Source organism: Aulostomus chinensis, chromosome 15 (genome assembly GCF_037954235.1).
Source record: "Aulostomus chinensis isolate RoL2024-O1b breed Wild chromosome 15, RoL_Achi_v1.0, whole genome shotgun sequence".
NCBI lineage: Eukaryota > Metazoa > Chordata > Actinopteri > Syngnathiformes > Aulostomidae > Aulostomus > Aulostomus chinensis.
In genome coordinates this window covers 1,817,837-1,834,002 of record NC_141334.1, presented here as the reverse complement: position 1 = coordinate 1,834,002, position 16,166 = coordinate 1,817,837, and the positions used below count along the sequence as shown (strand labels likewise).

The following is a 16,166-nucleotide window of genomic DNA, read 5'->3' as shown; positions in this document are numbered from 1 at the left end:
GAGCGGTGATTTTATAACCTGCAGCGCTGTTGCTGATGACCGTATTGAACATCTCTCGTCACACTTCAGATTTTCCAAAACTGAAATTCTACCAGGAACATTTTATATTTGCAGTGCACAGAAGAAAAGTCGGCCAGTTGTCGTCGGAGACGGATGAATTCATCACCTGACGTGAGACAAACTTGAATATTAAAAGGCGAATCTCTGAGGGTCATCAGGGGTGGAATTACCGTTAACGACGACCTTGATCATCCTGAAGTCGATTTCTCCGCGGGTCATGACACGAGCCTCGCAGTTGTACATGCCCTCATCCGTCTTCTTGATGCTGCGGATCCGCAGGCCGTTTGGCATGTAATTAAACCGCACTGACACAGGAAACACAAGCAGAGAGCAGGAGTTCTTAATATAGGACGACTCACACGTACGTCTGAGGATTCAGTGACTGTACTTGGAGAGGTGTCCAGTGTGTTGTTAGACTGAGATTCTTAAACATGGTGGTTCAATATGATCACATATTACAATTTCAGAACGTATTACAAAATGTTCTTCTGATTAAAAGATGTGTATCTCTGTGCATTTCTCCCGTTAGGGGTAAAAGATAAACTCAAGGATGCAATGTCTGTATTGGCCACCCCTAAACAAGGCTGTGACATCACATGGGCCACAAAAATGTACAATCAGGAATTAAATCTTTTCATTGGATCATAATAATCCGAAAGAGGTTCATGTTTATGCACCACACTCTTAATACCAACGAAGGAGTAAAAGTCCAAAAGCGCCTGAGTAGATAGTGAAATTAATTAGGAATATATCCTTCAATCTGTTACACTTGAAGGCAGCGAAAAGTTAAAATGGAGCATTTTAAAATTTAAATACCTCACTTAAATGCTGTGGCAGGAAGTTGAGCTTTGAGTGCAAAGACCCAATTATCCCTGGTAATCAAGCGAGTGGTTGGAGAGGCAGAGAGCCATGCACGACACGCCGGCCTCACCAGACACATTCCAGCCGAACACACTGTTGCTCCTCTAATTAAAGCCGCCATAAACACATGGTGGGACATAACTGAAGCAAGGTGTGTCTGAGGAAATCCATCCAGCACTTGGTCAAACCACTTCACTCCCATCGCCTACTGCTCCCGCACCATGGGATTGAGACGACTGGCACAAGTCTGCTGCTGGCTTACAGCAACGCTTTCAACAGCAAGTGGCTGCCTCAGAACAGAGATCATATCAGAGAAGATGACGACCAAGAGAGCCCAAGTAGAACCGTATCACCTGCTGGTTCCCAAGTCCTGGGACGAACTGGAAAAAGGCCATTTGAGTCTGGTGCTGCATCTGCCTGGAATCAGGGGAAGGATTCTCAGAATCCTCTCAAGCTGGTTTCACTGGACTGATTCAATTCATGATTTCTGTCTGTAGATGTTTTGTCTGATTCATGTCACCCTATTAATCCCCGACTCTCGATGAAGATCGATGGGAATTTTCTGTTGGATGATTCTGCAATTTATTCTTTATTTTCATTAAAATTTTGCTGCTGTCTGTGTTGGTCAGGAAGGTTGTGTTTAAGGGAATGTAGGTCCCAAAGAGACATTATACAAGTTGAACGAGCTCCCTCTGTATAACGCTAGCTGTTAGCAACTGCATTTTAACATGAGTGCTGTGCGTGCGTCCGTTACGCAGACTCAACATGGCCGGCTCTTTCTGCACTCTGGGGTCACAGAGAAGTGATGCAGGGGGGAGAAAACATCCTCATGAGCTCAAGACTCCTATTTGTGAGTACTTTGATGGCCAGATACTCCTTTTGGGTCTAGCTAGACACCACTACAAGGCCCTCTCACTGTAAATTAACTACACGAGAAATCTATGCAGCTGTTTAGACTGAGTTCAACGCAATCGGTTAAATTTCCACGCAGGCAACCACCAGTACCATAGCTTCACACTTGTCATTGACTGAAAGCAAGTAGATGTACTTTTCTTCCCTGTAGTAAGAATTTCAAGCTTTTTTTTCCCCCCAAACATTGTATTTCATTCTGAAGTACTATGCAGTAAAGAATGCTCACTGTACTTTGAACTGAAAAGTTCAGTCTCAGTGAAACTATTTCAATAAGAAGAACTCTACTCTGCATCAGTCAGATCTTAATCCGTGTTCCATTAACGCACTTTACAATGTAACAGGCTGGTCAACTGCTGCTTGGGGAAAAAAATCACATGCAGTTTTCACAGTCAGTTGGAATTAGTGGTTAGCGCAGAGAAAAACACATTCCTTGAAGCGAGTCCAAGAATAAGGCCGGCCTAGCGCAACACTGTGGTGACTCCAGGCCCTCCAGCGGCTTCCGAGGAAGAGGTTACTGTGAGGTGAAGATAGGCCCGGCTCGGCCCTTAAACACGACCCATCCCTGGCCCGGCGTCCGACTCCGTCCTCCGGCAGCGTATGAAGGTCCAGCTGAAGCAGGGCTGCCCCGGACTGACGCCGTTATCTTATTACTGTCCAGGAGTGGCCGAAGTTAGAATGTGGTTCCGTTACAGCTGCCTCCATCAGCAACCACGGCGGATTCCAATATTGACTTTGGAGTCAAAGTGTTTTTATTTTAGAAGCGCACAGGTCCTCCCAGAGCTACATAACCTCCTTACAGTCACGCCTCATAACTCCCAAGCATGTTTACTGGCAAGGCAACGCTTGTTTGGATCATAATGAAAATACGGCTCCACGCTGGAGAAAAGGATTATAATGCATGGGTGGGTTGACAAGTTTCTCTGCACCTTTTGTTGTTTTTGTTTTCCTGCACCGACTGTGACTCACCATCAGAACCCAAAGTAATTGCTGAAAATCAGAGCTGCTTACAGTTCCTGACCTCCATGAATGAGAGAGCTGCAAAACTTCCCAGATCCTTCATCCAGCCTGAAGGCAGAGAGGATTTGAAGTGACATTATACAGCATTTTAGCCTAAGCTAACAGTTTATCACGTGACAGATGCCACGGCCCTTTTTTTGGACAAATTTGAAACATTAATGCAATTGCTTCACGTCAGAAGTTAATGTTAGCCAATGAACGAACACCACAGTCATGTGACTTCAACGTCATGACAACAAGCTTCACACTTCGGTGTGTTAATATTTCTGCAGCCTCTGGAATCGTGTTCAGCCACTTGTTAGCAGCTGCCCTTTTTTAAATGAACCTACACACCTTAAAAAAATCATGACATCGATATTAAGTGATGTATTTTAGGTTGTGGCAGCCCGGTGGAGCAGTGGTCCTCACTGTGGCCCCCCAGCAAGAAGGTTGTGGGTGGAGCCCCGGCTGCAGCACGGGGTCTTTCTGGGTGAGTCTCCATGTTCTCCCTGTTCCTGCTGGGTTCTCTCTGGTACTCCAGCTTCCTCCACAGTCCAAAGACATCAAGAGGGACCAGGTTAATCCAGACTCTAAATTGACCGTAGGCGTGGCTGGGAGAGCCAATGGTTGTCTGTCTCTATGTGTTGGCCCTGCCATGGACTGGTGACCTGTCCAGGGGGAAGGCTGCTGGGATAGGCTCCACCCCCACCACCCTCAACTGGAGAAGAGGGAGAACATGGATGGATGGAGGGAGGGATGGACGGATGGATGGATTTTAAGTTGTAAAACTTACTGTGAAAACATCTTGAGCTAATTTTCTCCACGGATTTATGACAAGCGTTTAACCAAAAAGCCGTTGATTTGAGGGGAAGGGAACCCTGAACTTATGCTGGGGTTTTAGGACTCATTCCTGCGCTGAGATCAATCATCTGCATCTCCAATGATACACTGAAGGTGGTTTTATTTCTTTCTGCATCCAGAATCGCTCTCCTTCTATTTGTGGATCTTATTCTTATCTCCCCTTTGACATCTTTTCTCACCAGTTTTTTGCTGACCAAACAGTTTTCATGTTCGTCCATCATGTCTGCAGCCTGAAACTTGTTCCCTGCCAGGAATGCATGGCTTTGTAGCTCAGCGATGGGCATCCGATGCGCTCGGGGAGTTGAGGGGTGGGATGGGAACATTTTTGTCAAACTGACTTACCGTCTTTTTCAAACTGGATGCGGGCCCCCTTCTGCTTCCAGATGACGGAGGGCGGAGGTGAACTGACCACATCGCAGATGATATCAGCATCGTCACCCTCATTGAACTCCTGGGGGCTGGGAACGTTCTGGAAGGTGATCTTTTCTGTGGGGAAACATTTCAAAAAACTTCTTTACTATCAGACAAAATATAAAAACTGCATTCCAACAGATTTGACAGCTGATTATCGACGGATCAGGACAGCAGTTGGACTCCTTCAGTTACTATGCGAGGAAGTGAAGTTAAAGGAATACTTCACCCTGTTTTGAGGTTTTGACCTCACAAAGATATTTTTTCACTTCTGCATCTGTTCTTTGTGACTCTAGAATCCAGAGAGAGACAACTTGGAGGCACTCTAGTTTGGTCTGAACTCAAATCAGAGCTCGTGAATGACTGAGCATGTTTTGAAAATGGATGTTTTTGGACAGTTTTGCCGCTGTTAGCCGTCTTCTCCATGAGGTTCAAGCTTGATGTACACAGCTGGCTCTTTCTGCATTCTGGAGTCACAAAAATGCAGGAGGGACAAAGTACTCACCTGTGTGTGGTGAGTATGAGAGTTCAAATACTCTAAACACAAAGTACTCACCTGTGTGTGGTGAGTATGAGAGTTCAAATACTCTAAACACAAAGTACTCACCTGTGTGTGGTGAGTATGAGAGTTCAAATACTCTAAACACAAAAGCCAAATTTAGAAAACAACCTGCTGGCACTTTGTTCCGACTGCAAGGACATTGCTGCGGTGCAAACACCACACAGCTTGAAAAGCCTGGTACTCACGGAAGATCTTGACTTGGACCGTGGCCTGGGCCTCCGCGTCGGCGTTCTTGGCGACACACTTGTAGATGCCAGCGCTGTCCATGCTGGCGTGGTAGATGGTGAGGGTAGAAGAGGTTTCATCATTGCGGCTCACGAAGATGTCGGGCCTGCTCGAGAGGATCTTCTCTCCGCTGGGGGCGTACCAGTCTATGTCTTTAACATCCCCCACCACTAAAACAGAGAAACATCAGTCAATCAATGAGGAAGTAGAAATGATTGATGACATCAGCAGCTCCCATTGTTCTGTTTTGAAGTCACTTCAAATGATAGACGATCTGAAACAATGATGACCTCATCACATTAGAGACATCTAGTCACGCCATCTGAATCAGCTGGGGGGTCCAACTGCTGTTAGAGACGACAAGAACTGCTCCTCTCTTGACTGTGAGACGATAACTCAGCGGAGAGACCACGAGTGTCTTCATGCTTCCAAACACAGAACTCCCGGACGCCTCCAGACGTCTCCCCTAATGACTGCTGAGCTCCAGTGATCCACGTGAATGGCTACCTGGATATCTCTGCATTATCAGGTTTAGTGAGGCAGGGCTGAGGAGTTCCTCCACCAACAGGAAGTGCTCATCTCCTGGTTCCTCTTCCAGCAGCCAATGAGATCACTCCATGTGATTGTGGTGATTGAATCAGTAAATCAGCTCTGGTGAACAAAAGTTGATGATCTTCCAGGTTTAGTTCATCAAGATCATCTTCACTAATGAACCCTCTGATGATGCTGGAAGCCTGAATGCTACAGTTAGCAGTGCTAAGCTAACGTTAGCCTACGAGGGACCTACACCAGGGTCACATGATTTCAAGGTGAACACCACTAAGCTTCAGGCTACTTGTGTTTCCTCTGATGATCTTAAATGACCTCCATGACCTCTGTAGGCTCTCTTGCTAGCAACCCAGGTTTAAGACTTGTACTGTGAACGCTTCAAGTCTGGTATTTACTGATGTAAACAATCTTAAGCTAGTGTGAACAGCAGACCTTATTCATACGTCCCACTGATCCTGAGATGAGGGAAGCGGACGTTGAACAATTAAAGCTTAATCCTGGTTTATACTGTAGGACTCTTTGCTGCACAACTGTTGCAAATGCAGCCAATAAAGAATCCATTTTGAGAGGATACCTTACTGAAGTCACTGATGTGAAAAGTTTGTTTGTGGTGTCAAAAATGTGGGGAAATAAGAATTTAAACATCTATTAAATTTCCTTCCTGAAAACCTGGAATCATTATTTTTCTGTTTGCTCAGAAGGATGTGGGTAGTGTAGTCAGCGGGAGGCTTCTTTCCACATCACTCAGTTTAGTCTCCCTGCGATTTATTGATGCCATCTCATCTCTTCAGGAACATGAAAATCCCTGCAAGCTATTCACAATATTTTCAAGAGGAGGCTGAAGCCACGTTCCCGCATAGGAAAATAAAATGACTTGGCAAAATTAAAAGATATATCAAGGATATTGGACATACAGGCTGAGCTTCGATGTCATGGCTTCCCTCTCAGGATGTTTTGAGCACCAAGCAGTCATTATTTTGCAAGTTTGTCTCACGAACAAGGTAAATGCGAAAATGAGAATAGACGTGAGTTCATGGGAATGACATGAGTTAGGTGTCAATTTCCAAATTCACAGAGGTCGACTCTATTCAGCTTGAATGAGAAATTCCCATGGTGGCGTGTGGCGTCAGAACATGGAGGGCAAGCTGGCAGGTGGGTGCTGATTCAACACTCCGGTCCAGTTGGTGGCAGTACTGAAGCTGCACGCTAGTTTATTAACTGTCGTGCATGCAGGAGAAGAAGCTGATAATTGCAGTCTTTCTGCATCCAGAATATGTTTAACTACTGCGGAGACATCCAAGCTAGCAGCGCATTCCAGAATAATTAGCTGAGGGCTGTTGTTGAGCGCCGACCACCTGCTGACAGACAGCTGGCGAGCGGTGAGGCATGCTTGCTGTCGCTGCTAGCATAATGGTAGCTAACTTGAGTTAAACATCTCGTGGGGGTTGTGATACTGAAAATAATGTTTTACAGCTGGTTCTTTCACAATGGGAGAGTTGTGGTCCATGAAGGCCAGTATGTGTTCCATAATAGGCACCAGAGCTGTAATTACACTGTGTGGCCACTAGGAGACCACCAGGCTTCCTTCATTACACATCTGCTGTAAGTTTGGCACACATCCTGCCATCATCTCCAACTATAACTGAGGACATTGTGCCTGGTAAATACTAGCACGTTAATTATCAGTGTCTTCTTTGAATTTAATTTAACCACTCCTGGTCTCACACACACACACACACACACACACACACACACACATACACACACACACACTGCTCTGAGGCCAATGATATTCACTGTATTTGACAGAGAAAAGTAGGAGTGTGAGACCCGTCCAAGGCAGCCGTCTCACACTCACTCACAACTGGACTCCAGCGACTCCGACCTCCGAGGCCTCGGGAGGAGGAAGGAACCTCAGGTGACCTGATCGACACCGGAGGTGTAAACAAGTGCAGGGAGCCTGGATGTCTCGCTGCCTGACAGTTGGTCACAACTGAGGAACGTTTCTGAGGCTTTAAAACACACGGATGCAGCAACGCCAACTATCAGGAACACCCTTTCCTCTGAATCTCTGCTTTTTTTTTAAAAAGGATTCCTCTTTTTTTTTTTAACACTCTTTACAAAAATGTATTGCCAATTTGGAAGTAGTTTTTGTTAAAAAACACAAAAAATTGTCCAATGACATTTTGAAGGCTTGGAAAAAAATACAGTTTGGCAAATCAGAAAAGATGTGAAAACTAAATAACAAAAACAAATAAAGACTTTCAACAATAATTCAAAAAAGTCAAATATGTAACTGACCAGTACAAAATATTCTTAAAACCTCAATTATTCACGATATGATATTTTGAAGGGCAGACGAGTGAAACTGGATTGATCCAAACTGAAACTGTCATCAGACAAATTAAGTCGAATATATAAATTTGAGTGAAAGTCAGAGATGGGTCTTGGAGTCTGATTCAGGTCATGTGACTTGAGATCCAAGCTGTTCTCGTGCAACTCATCAATATTTTGCAGTCCACAATCGCCTCCATCGTATTGGGTGGGAATATTTGAGGAATATTGTGAACAAATCAAACAAGAACATCTTTAATTCACAGGGTCAGCAGTCAGAATATCATAATAAGAAGAATTGATTGTCTTTGTTTCGAACATGTAAACAATAAAATAAAGAATACAAGCAAACAAAAAACAATACAAAAGGAAATACATGTTTCTCACTGTGAAGGGGGGCGGGAGGAAGTCCAACCTTATCTCCACCTCCCCCTGGACTCAAATATGTTCATCTTTTAAGGCTGAGTTATATATACTACTTCAATTAAAAAAAAAGCTATCATAGATAATGATCCATAATAGATATGATCAATAATAGATGGATCCTACGATTCTCATCGTAACGCTGGAGCTCATCCTCAGACAGTGTTTCTGTTCATCAGACAGCTGATGGACTGAATGTGACACCATGAGTTTCTAACCCAAGCTAAGCGTTCAGTGTTCATCCAACATGGAGACCAACCCTTCTGTCTCAGCAGCTCAGCAGAGCCTCCCTCCCTCCCACCTCACCTGGACCTGCAAGACTGGGACTTACCCACAATCCATTTGTCAAAAAGTCAGACAATTAATGACGCCACTGTGACCTGTGTGTGTGTGTGTGTGTGTGTGTGTGTGTGTGTGTGTGTGTGTGTCACTCTCACCTTCACAGAGGAAAAATTTGGACTCCCCAACGCTGATCTCCCCTCGGTTTGGCGTGATTTCCACCTGGATGGCAGCTGGACACAGAGAAGCAGAACAGAACACACATTAGTCTGGTTCTGGTTCTGGTTCTGGTTCAATGAATCGCAACTCTCTAAAAGCACTCAAGAAACACACAAGACTCAATCAAACTGCTTCGGCAGCTCAAAAGGAGAAGCATTTCTCAGGCATGCGGCCCACGACTGACATTCTGAGAGGATTTTTCGTGCTCACCAGAGTACAAAACCTGGGTGTGCGGCAGGAGGAGGAGCCAGGACCTGCGGGCCAGGTAGCCCAGGACGCGTCAGACACAGGGACTCTTTAGCTGCGCAATCATCTCTCATTCCTTTGTTTGCCAGGCTGCTTTTCACAACATGAATAAGCGGTGATTGTTTTGTTGTGGTGCTTCGACACTTTAGTCCTTGAAAGTTTCATAATGTAAGCACGCAGATTTCACAGTGTCATTTCTAAAACATGGAAATTGAAACTTTCTTGCCAGTTACTTTTCACCTTCTTCCTCCGCTGTGACCGTCACAGGCGAGGCGTTTGTTCACATTTTGGTCACCAAGAAAACTAGAGGTACAGCATTTAAGTTGGATGCCTTTGCAAAGTGTAGAGACCCTGACCTTTGACCTTCAGCCATCAAAATATTTTCAGTTGATCCATGAGTCCAAGTGGACATTTGTGCCAAGCTCCAAGAAACTGAGTACAGCTGTCCCGAGCCATCGCGCTCAGCACCTCAGCACCGTGGAACAGTGTAGAAATGTGGCTCGCAAACTTTTAAAACAAAAGCCGCCCTAAGACCAGGAAAGTCTTTATCAGGAAAAACGCCTCCTCGCTGCCATTAAAATCGATCAGAGCTGACGTCCTCTCCCAGCTCTGACTCCCTCAGATGAAGCAACACCCTGAAGGTTGAAGCCTCAGAGCCACAGATCTGTGACTGGCCCAAGCTTCAGCATGCGCTGGGCAGCATTTGTGACGAGAGGAGAGGATGAAAGTGTAAAAGGAAAGCGAGCGAGTGGGGAAGGATGTGGATGGAATCGTCTGTTTGGTATTTTAGTGGATCTTCAGTCACAGCAGCAGTCTGAAGAACAATCAGCAACACCGTGTGACGAGTGATTTTTCTCTCAGGGTTCATAAGAGTCGCCCGACTGTCATTTCAGGGAGCTTTCCAACTTTTTCCTCCTCCAAACACGGTTCTCTTGGCAGACGGCTTAGGAGGCATAATGATGTAAATCAATGATCTCTTTCTAGTGAGACTTCAATGTTCTTGGTCTCTCAGCACAGGCGAGAATTTAAATGTACAGAAGAACACCTGGTGTTTGCTCCTTCCTGAGCACGAAGGAATTATAATTAAAACTCTTGCATGCCCAATGGAAAGTGTTCAAATATGAAATCGTTTTTCAAAGGCTTAATCTGGAAATCTTGACTGGAAGCGATGATTTTTTTTTTTTTTTTTTTAATGTCACACAGTTTCATTTAAGACCCCCATCTCCAGAGATGTGAAGCGGAGCGGCTGAGTTGTGATCCGGAGCTCGACAGCGAAGCCCTGCTGAGCCTTCAGCATGGCGCCACTTCTCACGAACCAGAGAGTCAGTTTAGGCACCGCTCACTCCGGGAGATTCATGGGCGCAGTCGGTGTTCAAAGATGGGAAACTGGCGATCACGGCAACACAACCAGAAATATGCGCCTCACGGTGCAACAACCTGATGGCTGCAGACACATATTACTGAGTGAACAGATGATGTCACGCCAACGCAGTGCCTCCTTCACGCTCATCCCTGCAGGTGAAACGCCATCACGGATCTGAACCACAGACAAAACGCTGGATTGTCATTTAAAGTACTGCGTATAAAGTTTATATGCAAAAAAGAAACCCACATTAGGTGTGTCTCCGTCAACTGACTGGGTGTTCATAAACTAGGCTATGTAAAGAGCCAAAAGATGGCGATAGAGGCAAAATTACACGGGACCGAGACAAACAGAGTAGAAGAGGAGCCATCCACTGCAGGGACATGTTGTCACTATCGGACAGCTGACAGCCACAGCTACAGACAAAGACGAAGCTTAGGGTTATCCGTGAACGCGGCAGGTGACCTTAAGATTCGCTACGTCAGAGCTCTTTGGATGAAGCCGTTTCCATCCCTGTTTCTTCAGTTTCCACCAACCTTTTCTTAACGCGCTACTTGAACATGTATTGATGGAAATCCAACCAGAGATGGCAACTCTTAACCAGCACTCCTCTCACAGAAAAGTTGACCTCTGTGACCTTTGTGTCTGAGCTCACGTTTTCTTTTTTTTCCACTGCTGTACTTGAAGTACCATATTGCTGCTTTCACTTAAGAACCTTCCATGAGTATGACTTCCACACACTGAAAACTGGTTGAATGCAACTACTCAAGATGATGATAATAACACCTCCCTTTTAGTGAAGAATCCATGCAAACTGATTTGCACTAAAAGCCCGTCTCTGCTGTGTTTGCTCCACGCCAACACACACGCTCTCGAGGTTTGAAAGACTTCGACCCACAGCGTGTTTGCTTTCATGGGCAGGAGGTAGATACAAAGACAATAACATATCCATTTCATTCCCCCTTCTGGTGAGATCGCAGATACGAGGCTCCAAAGCTTGATCACGACTGTTAAGACTAAGACAACTAGACCAAAGCAACTGATCGTATCTTCAGCACAAAAGACAACAAAAGGAAGGTCAGACGGTGTGGGAACGAGAGCGACTCCCAGAGCTCGTTTCTCTCTCAGCATCTCCTGAATGGACACTCGAGCAGCGTCTCCAGAATGGAGAGGCTGTTGAGCCTCGTGTCACCTAAAAAATATTTAGAGAAATAAAAATCAACAGTTTAATGACTGGAGATCAAGTGTCATCCTTCAAAGTTGTTGCACAACTGATAAAACTTGTGTGGCTGTCTTTACGTCAGCTATCTCATAAAATAACACTCTTACCAAGATTTATTTATCTTAGAAAAGATTCCACATAATTTCATGTAGTGATTAACATCAGAAAGAGTAAAAACTGAAGGAGTGGAGTGGTAATACTGGATGTGCTCATGGCTTTCAAATGTAGCTGCTGAAAGGCGCTTTTATCTCAGGCAGAGCCCTGATGTGGCAGCTTGGAGAAAGGAAATGTATGATTGTTATTCTGCACTGCCCAGATTTCCTATTATTATTACCATTATTATCGTCATCATCACAATCATTATTCATAAAACCACTCGCAAAAAGGAAATACAGTTAAAAGAAAAATCGGAAAAAACTTTACCGCTGCACAGCTAAGCTAACGGTAGCTAACGAACCATAGCAATAGCACAAGTTAGCAACTTCAGGCAGGTTCACGTTGTTATCATGTGATAACAAGACAGTAGAGCATGTACTCTATACATCAAGTGTTCTGATGTTACACAATATGAATCAAATGAGCAGGAGTCAGTGGCGCTAACTGCTAACCGAAACAGTCCGGTGACGCTGGCTGACGTCCACGAGGTGATCACCAGTGGATGACGCCAGTCTTGCCAGGGCCTGTGTTTGTGATTGGAGGTGATACAGAATGATATTTTTGCTTGATATTTACAATGCTACTGAAGTTTATCTTTATGCAGCTAATCTGACAGGCGTGTTCGTCAAGGCGGATCGGTTCCCCTGTCAGTTCGAGCACGGAATGATTAGGTGAATGACTCATTTGATCTCTTCCTTTTAATGATGTGGCTGTAGTGATTAATATCACTAAAAACTGGTGGGCTCATCTTGGCCATCAATCGATTCTGTCCTCTAGATGAACAGCCTGCAGATTCCTTGGACTCTATGATCCCTAAAAAGCAAAATAAAGGTTGGTACCAAATAAAACACAAATGATATGTAATTCACTGTAAATATGCTGACATGGGAGCACAAATATGATTCTTTACAGTTTAGTTTCAAGCACTGAAGTGAAGAGAGACGCGACCTAGATTACACATGAATGGAAAGGTTCAGAATGGAGGTGTCGATGAACAGGATGGATGGGAGGAAGTGCTTAGAGAGGAAGCAGCTTAGATAAAGGATGAAACTATCCCTGCCCTGACATACTCACAGCTGACACCAATCTAATATCTATCCACTAAGCCTGTCCCTCACTTCCAGCCTCTTTAAAGACTCATAACCCTCTCAAGAGTCCTTCTGTACTCTTCATGCCACGTCTTAGACACATATAGCACTCAGATCTTTAAGTAACTTCAATCACTCTGACATTTTTTTTCACAGAGATTGAGGTGTATTGGTAATGTGGGAAAGAAAAGCCTGTAAATAACTTCATAATCTGGTGACTGAGCTGCTCAAAACACCTTGAAGAGACACCGTAGTGGATAAGAGGAGGCATCTCCCAGGTCCAAGGCTGGTCTGGCCTGGACGGTTCTAGAGGAACAAGCTAACTTGAGGCAGTGAGTTCAATATGCTAATCCACTAGTAGCTAAATTTAGATTCTACATTTACCCACCAATCGAGAATAAATCAGTCCAGCCTGGTCCCATCAAATAAGCATGTGAATAACCACCAATTAGTAAAAGTAATGTCACGTGTACTCGCAATGTGGTTTTTATTGGGGGTGGGGGGGGCTTTTCACTTGTCATTTCATGCCATTGAGTCTGTGCGACGGGTACAGGTCGGCTGTTTTCTTTCTTTCTTTTTTTAACAACTGAGCCAGACATCGAGGACACTTTGGGGGTATTCCCAGCGACAAAACAAGGTAGTATTTAAATAGACTTCTGGAGATTTTCAGATGTGTTTCTCCTGTATGAATTTAAAAAGTATTGTCTTTGACAAGCATTTGTCTAAGTCTAACTCCAGACAACCTCTCTGCAAACTCCGTCTTTAATATTTCCAGCTCTGACCTGCCATCAAACACTCATCATCATGAGTGAACCCTTCTCAGGTTGTTCCATGAAACCATCCACAGAGGCAATTAGAGGCCACGGCAACCCAAGGCACGAAAGGTTAATTCACCGGAAAATCCACATGGAGGACGGCGTCCCACAGCGTGTCCCTACAGGTGCTGTTTGCTCAATATCCTCTTACATAGCAGCGGCCTGAAAGGTACACATTGAACTCTTTTGCAACACCATGTTTCTGCACACAGCAAAATACCACAAGCAAAGAAGGCACTGGGATCAGCTGGCATCTTTCTTCAACAAACAAAGAGGTAGGGCTTTTGTACTCAGAGCTTCAATTCATAGAAGTTGGCAACATGTATCCAAAGTTTGTCACAATAGTTTGTGGGTTGTTATTGCAGGATTGCTATTGGTGCAGGTGAAGGTAGCACACGTGTCTGATATAATTCTTGGTTGGAGCCCTGGTGCAGAGCTTGATTCTGCTGATTAGCATTATTGTTAAAGTTCCATCATTAGGGTGCGTATACGACATCCTCCTAATCCAAACATCCATGACCAAACACACACTGACGCTGCGCCGATCGGCCAAACATGAAGACACAGGTTCAATACCGAGGACGTTACAGCAGCCGCTAATAAATTCCCCTTCACAAGGAGGATGACGTTTGAGAGGAGTTGATCGAGGCTGCTGGACAAGCGAATCCAATATATCGTCCAATTTATGTACTTTAAGGTGTCAAAGTACTAACAACAGTTCCAAGTATAAGTACTTTTTACATGGCATTGTATTTGTACTTCTACTCAAAGCCGTCATACACAAGCCAACGTGCCCAACGTACCTCTGAGTCGAGGTGTGAGAGCCGACTAGCAGGAGGATTACAGTCTTCACAGTCTGCTACTGTAAACAGGTTTTAGCTTCTTAAAGCCAGAGTTCTTTAATTCCAAATTATGTCACGGCACAAATATTTACTCACACGGCCATTACTACAACTTCCTACATTATACTTCTTGTCTGAAAGGGGTAAATAAGAAGCAGTAGGTTGTGCTGGTGAAAACTTCTTGGATCAGGAGGTTTTGCATGCCTAATTGGAGCCTGGCAGCCGCTGGTGACTGGCTCATTTACAAGGAGGCTACAACAGTCAGCTGTTGGTGCTTAACATGCAAGTCATGTTGGAGCAGGAACACAGCACGCCGGGCCGGGCCGGGCCGGGCGGCCAGTGCCGGACTGAGATGCATATATCAGGCAGGTTTAGTGAACAGACGTGAGCAGCTGTACCAGGTGTGCCTTTTTGTCTCCGTCTGAGCTTCATTTTTCTTTTTGTGTATGTAAATGTGATTGCAGCGTCTTTTAGATCCCAGAAAGCTGAAAAAGGTCAAGATGGCAGTAATGAGGACGAATATCTGAGCGAGATCCAAGCACACAGCAGCTGACGTGGGCTGTCTTGGTGAACGGGAAGCCCGTTTCCCTGAAGACAGCTCGTTTTTTCATCTCACAAAATTGGTTAGACTGACTCCTCCTTCATTTCCCTCAAGCATCGAAGAGGAGGTAATGAGAAATTAATTTCTGAGATATTATGAGGCAATATTCATCTTTTTTTCCAATCATGTGAGTAACTTTTATGAAGCAGTCGAGAAGTAGAGATGCATCACAAGAGGTCTCAGGATCCATTTGGAAATGTGATCATTTCATTTGTAGTTATGTGCTTTTCTGCACCAAACTGAGCCTTAGTAAGTCCTGCAATCACTCAGTTGTCTCCTCCATTCTGCAGCACAGTCTTCTAGACATCCCGGAGAGAGATTACATTTGTCAACCTCATTAAGTACTGCACAAATACAGTATTTGCTTGTATTTAGGCTTTCTGTATCTGAAGCATGTAGCGACATGTTTTGCAGAGCTGAATGTCTTTTTCTGAGAGCTCAAACTGAGCAGAGAGATGTGCTGGTATGAGAAACTCATCCCTGAGACCAGGTGAAGCCAGATACCTGAGATCTATTCTTGAATTCCCCCGGGGTTTCCCAATGAAAGGATTCACCTCAAGTGGCCTGAAATGAAGAGGGGCATAAAAGCACAGCTCAGAGTGAAGGTGGCACATTATCTGACGGAATCAAGCCTGACTTCTTACTCCCAGGGGGAAGACAGAATTATCACGTATAAACTCATATGCAAAATAACTCATCTAATCATCTTTGGCTTCTTTTGTAGTTTTATCCGTAGTGTTGCGTTACCTTTTACTCACATTCTTACCATTCAATTTCCATGACTTTATCTCGCCTTTGAGGTAAAATTTAATTAAAAAAAAAATTGTTTACACAAGAAAAATAAACCAACCTTTTAAAAAATGTGACAGTGTATAATTTACTAAAATTGAACAAGGTTGTTTGAGCCCAACTTGTATTTCGGTAAATCACCACGAACAACAACAGACTGGTCCGTCCATCTCGGATTTGCAGGAAATTCTGTCTTTCCAGCCTGAAGGATTGTTCCAGACCGGCGGTCAATCTAAAATGTTCCTAAATTAGACAAATCAATACAGCCCCTGTGTGTGTGTGTGTGTGTGTGTGTGTGTGTGTGATGATTTAATTTACTGTACAAAAACTGCATTTCAGTAATTACGTAACA

The 16,166-nt window shown here is 44.4% G+C and overlaps 1 protein-coding gene across 8 annotated transcripts in view; it reads right to left on the bottom strand.

Moving 5' to 3' along the window:
- Positions 1–16,166, bottom strand: part of ncam1a (neural cell adhesion molecule 1a) — a 242,629-nt gene that overhangs the window by 55,597 nt on the left and 170,866 nt on the right. For all 8 annotated transcript variants that reach the window (XM_086227250.1, XM_086227245.1, XM_086227248.1 and 5 more), the window contains exons 2-5: positions 8,632–8,706; positions 4,849–5,058; positions 4,033–4,176; positions 231–365 (exon numbers count right to left, since the gene is read on the bottom strand). In XM_086227250.1, the coding sequence (XP_086083376.1) occupies positions 231–365; positions 4,033–4,176; positions 4,849–5,058; positions 8,632–8,706 (564 nt within the window). The remainder of the gene's footprint in view (positions 1–230; positions 366–4,032; positions 4,177–4,848; positions 5,059–8,631; positions 8,707–16,166) is intronic.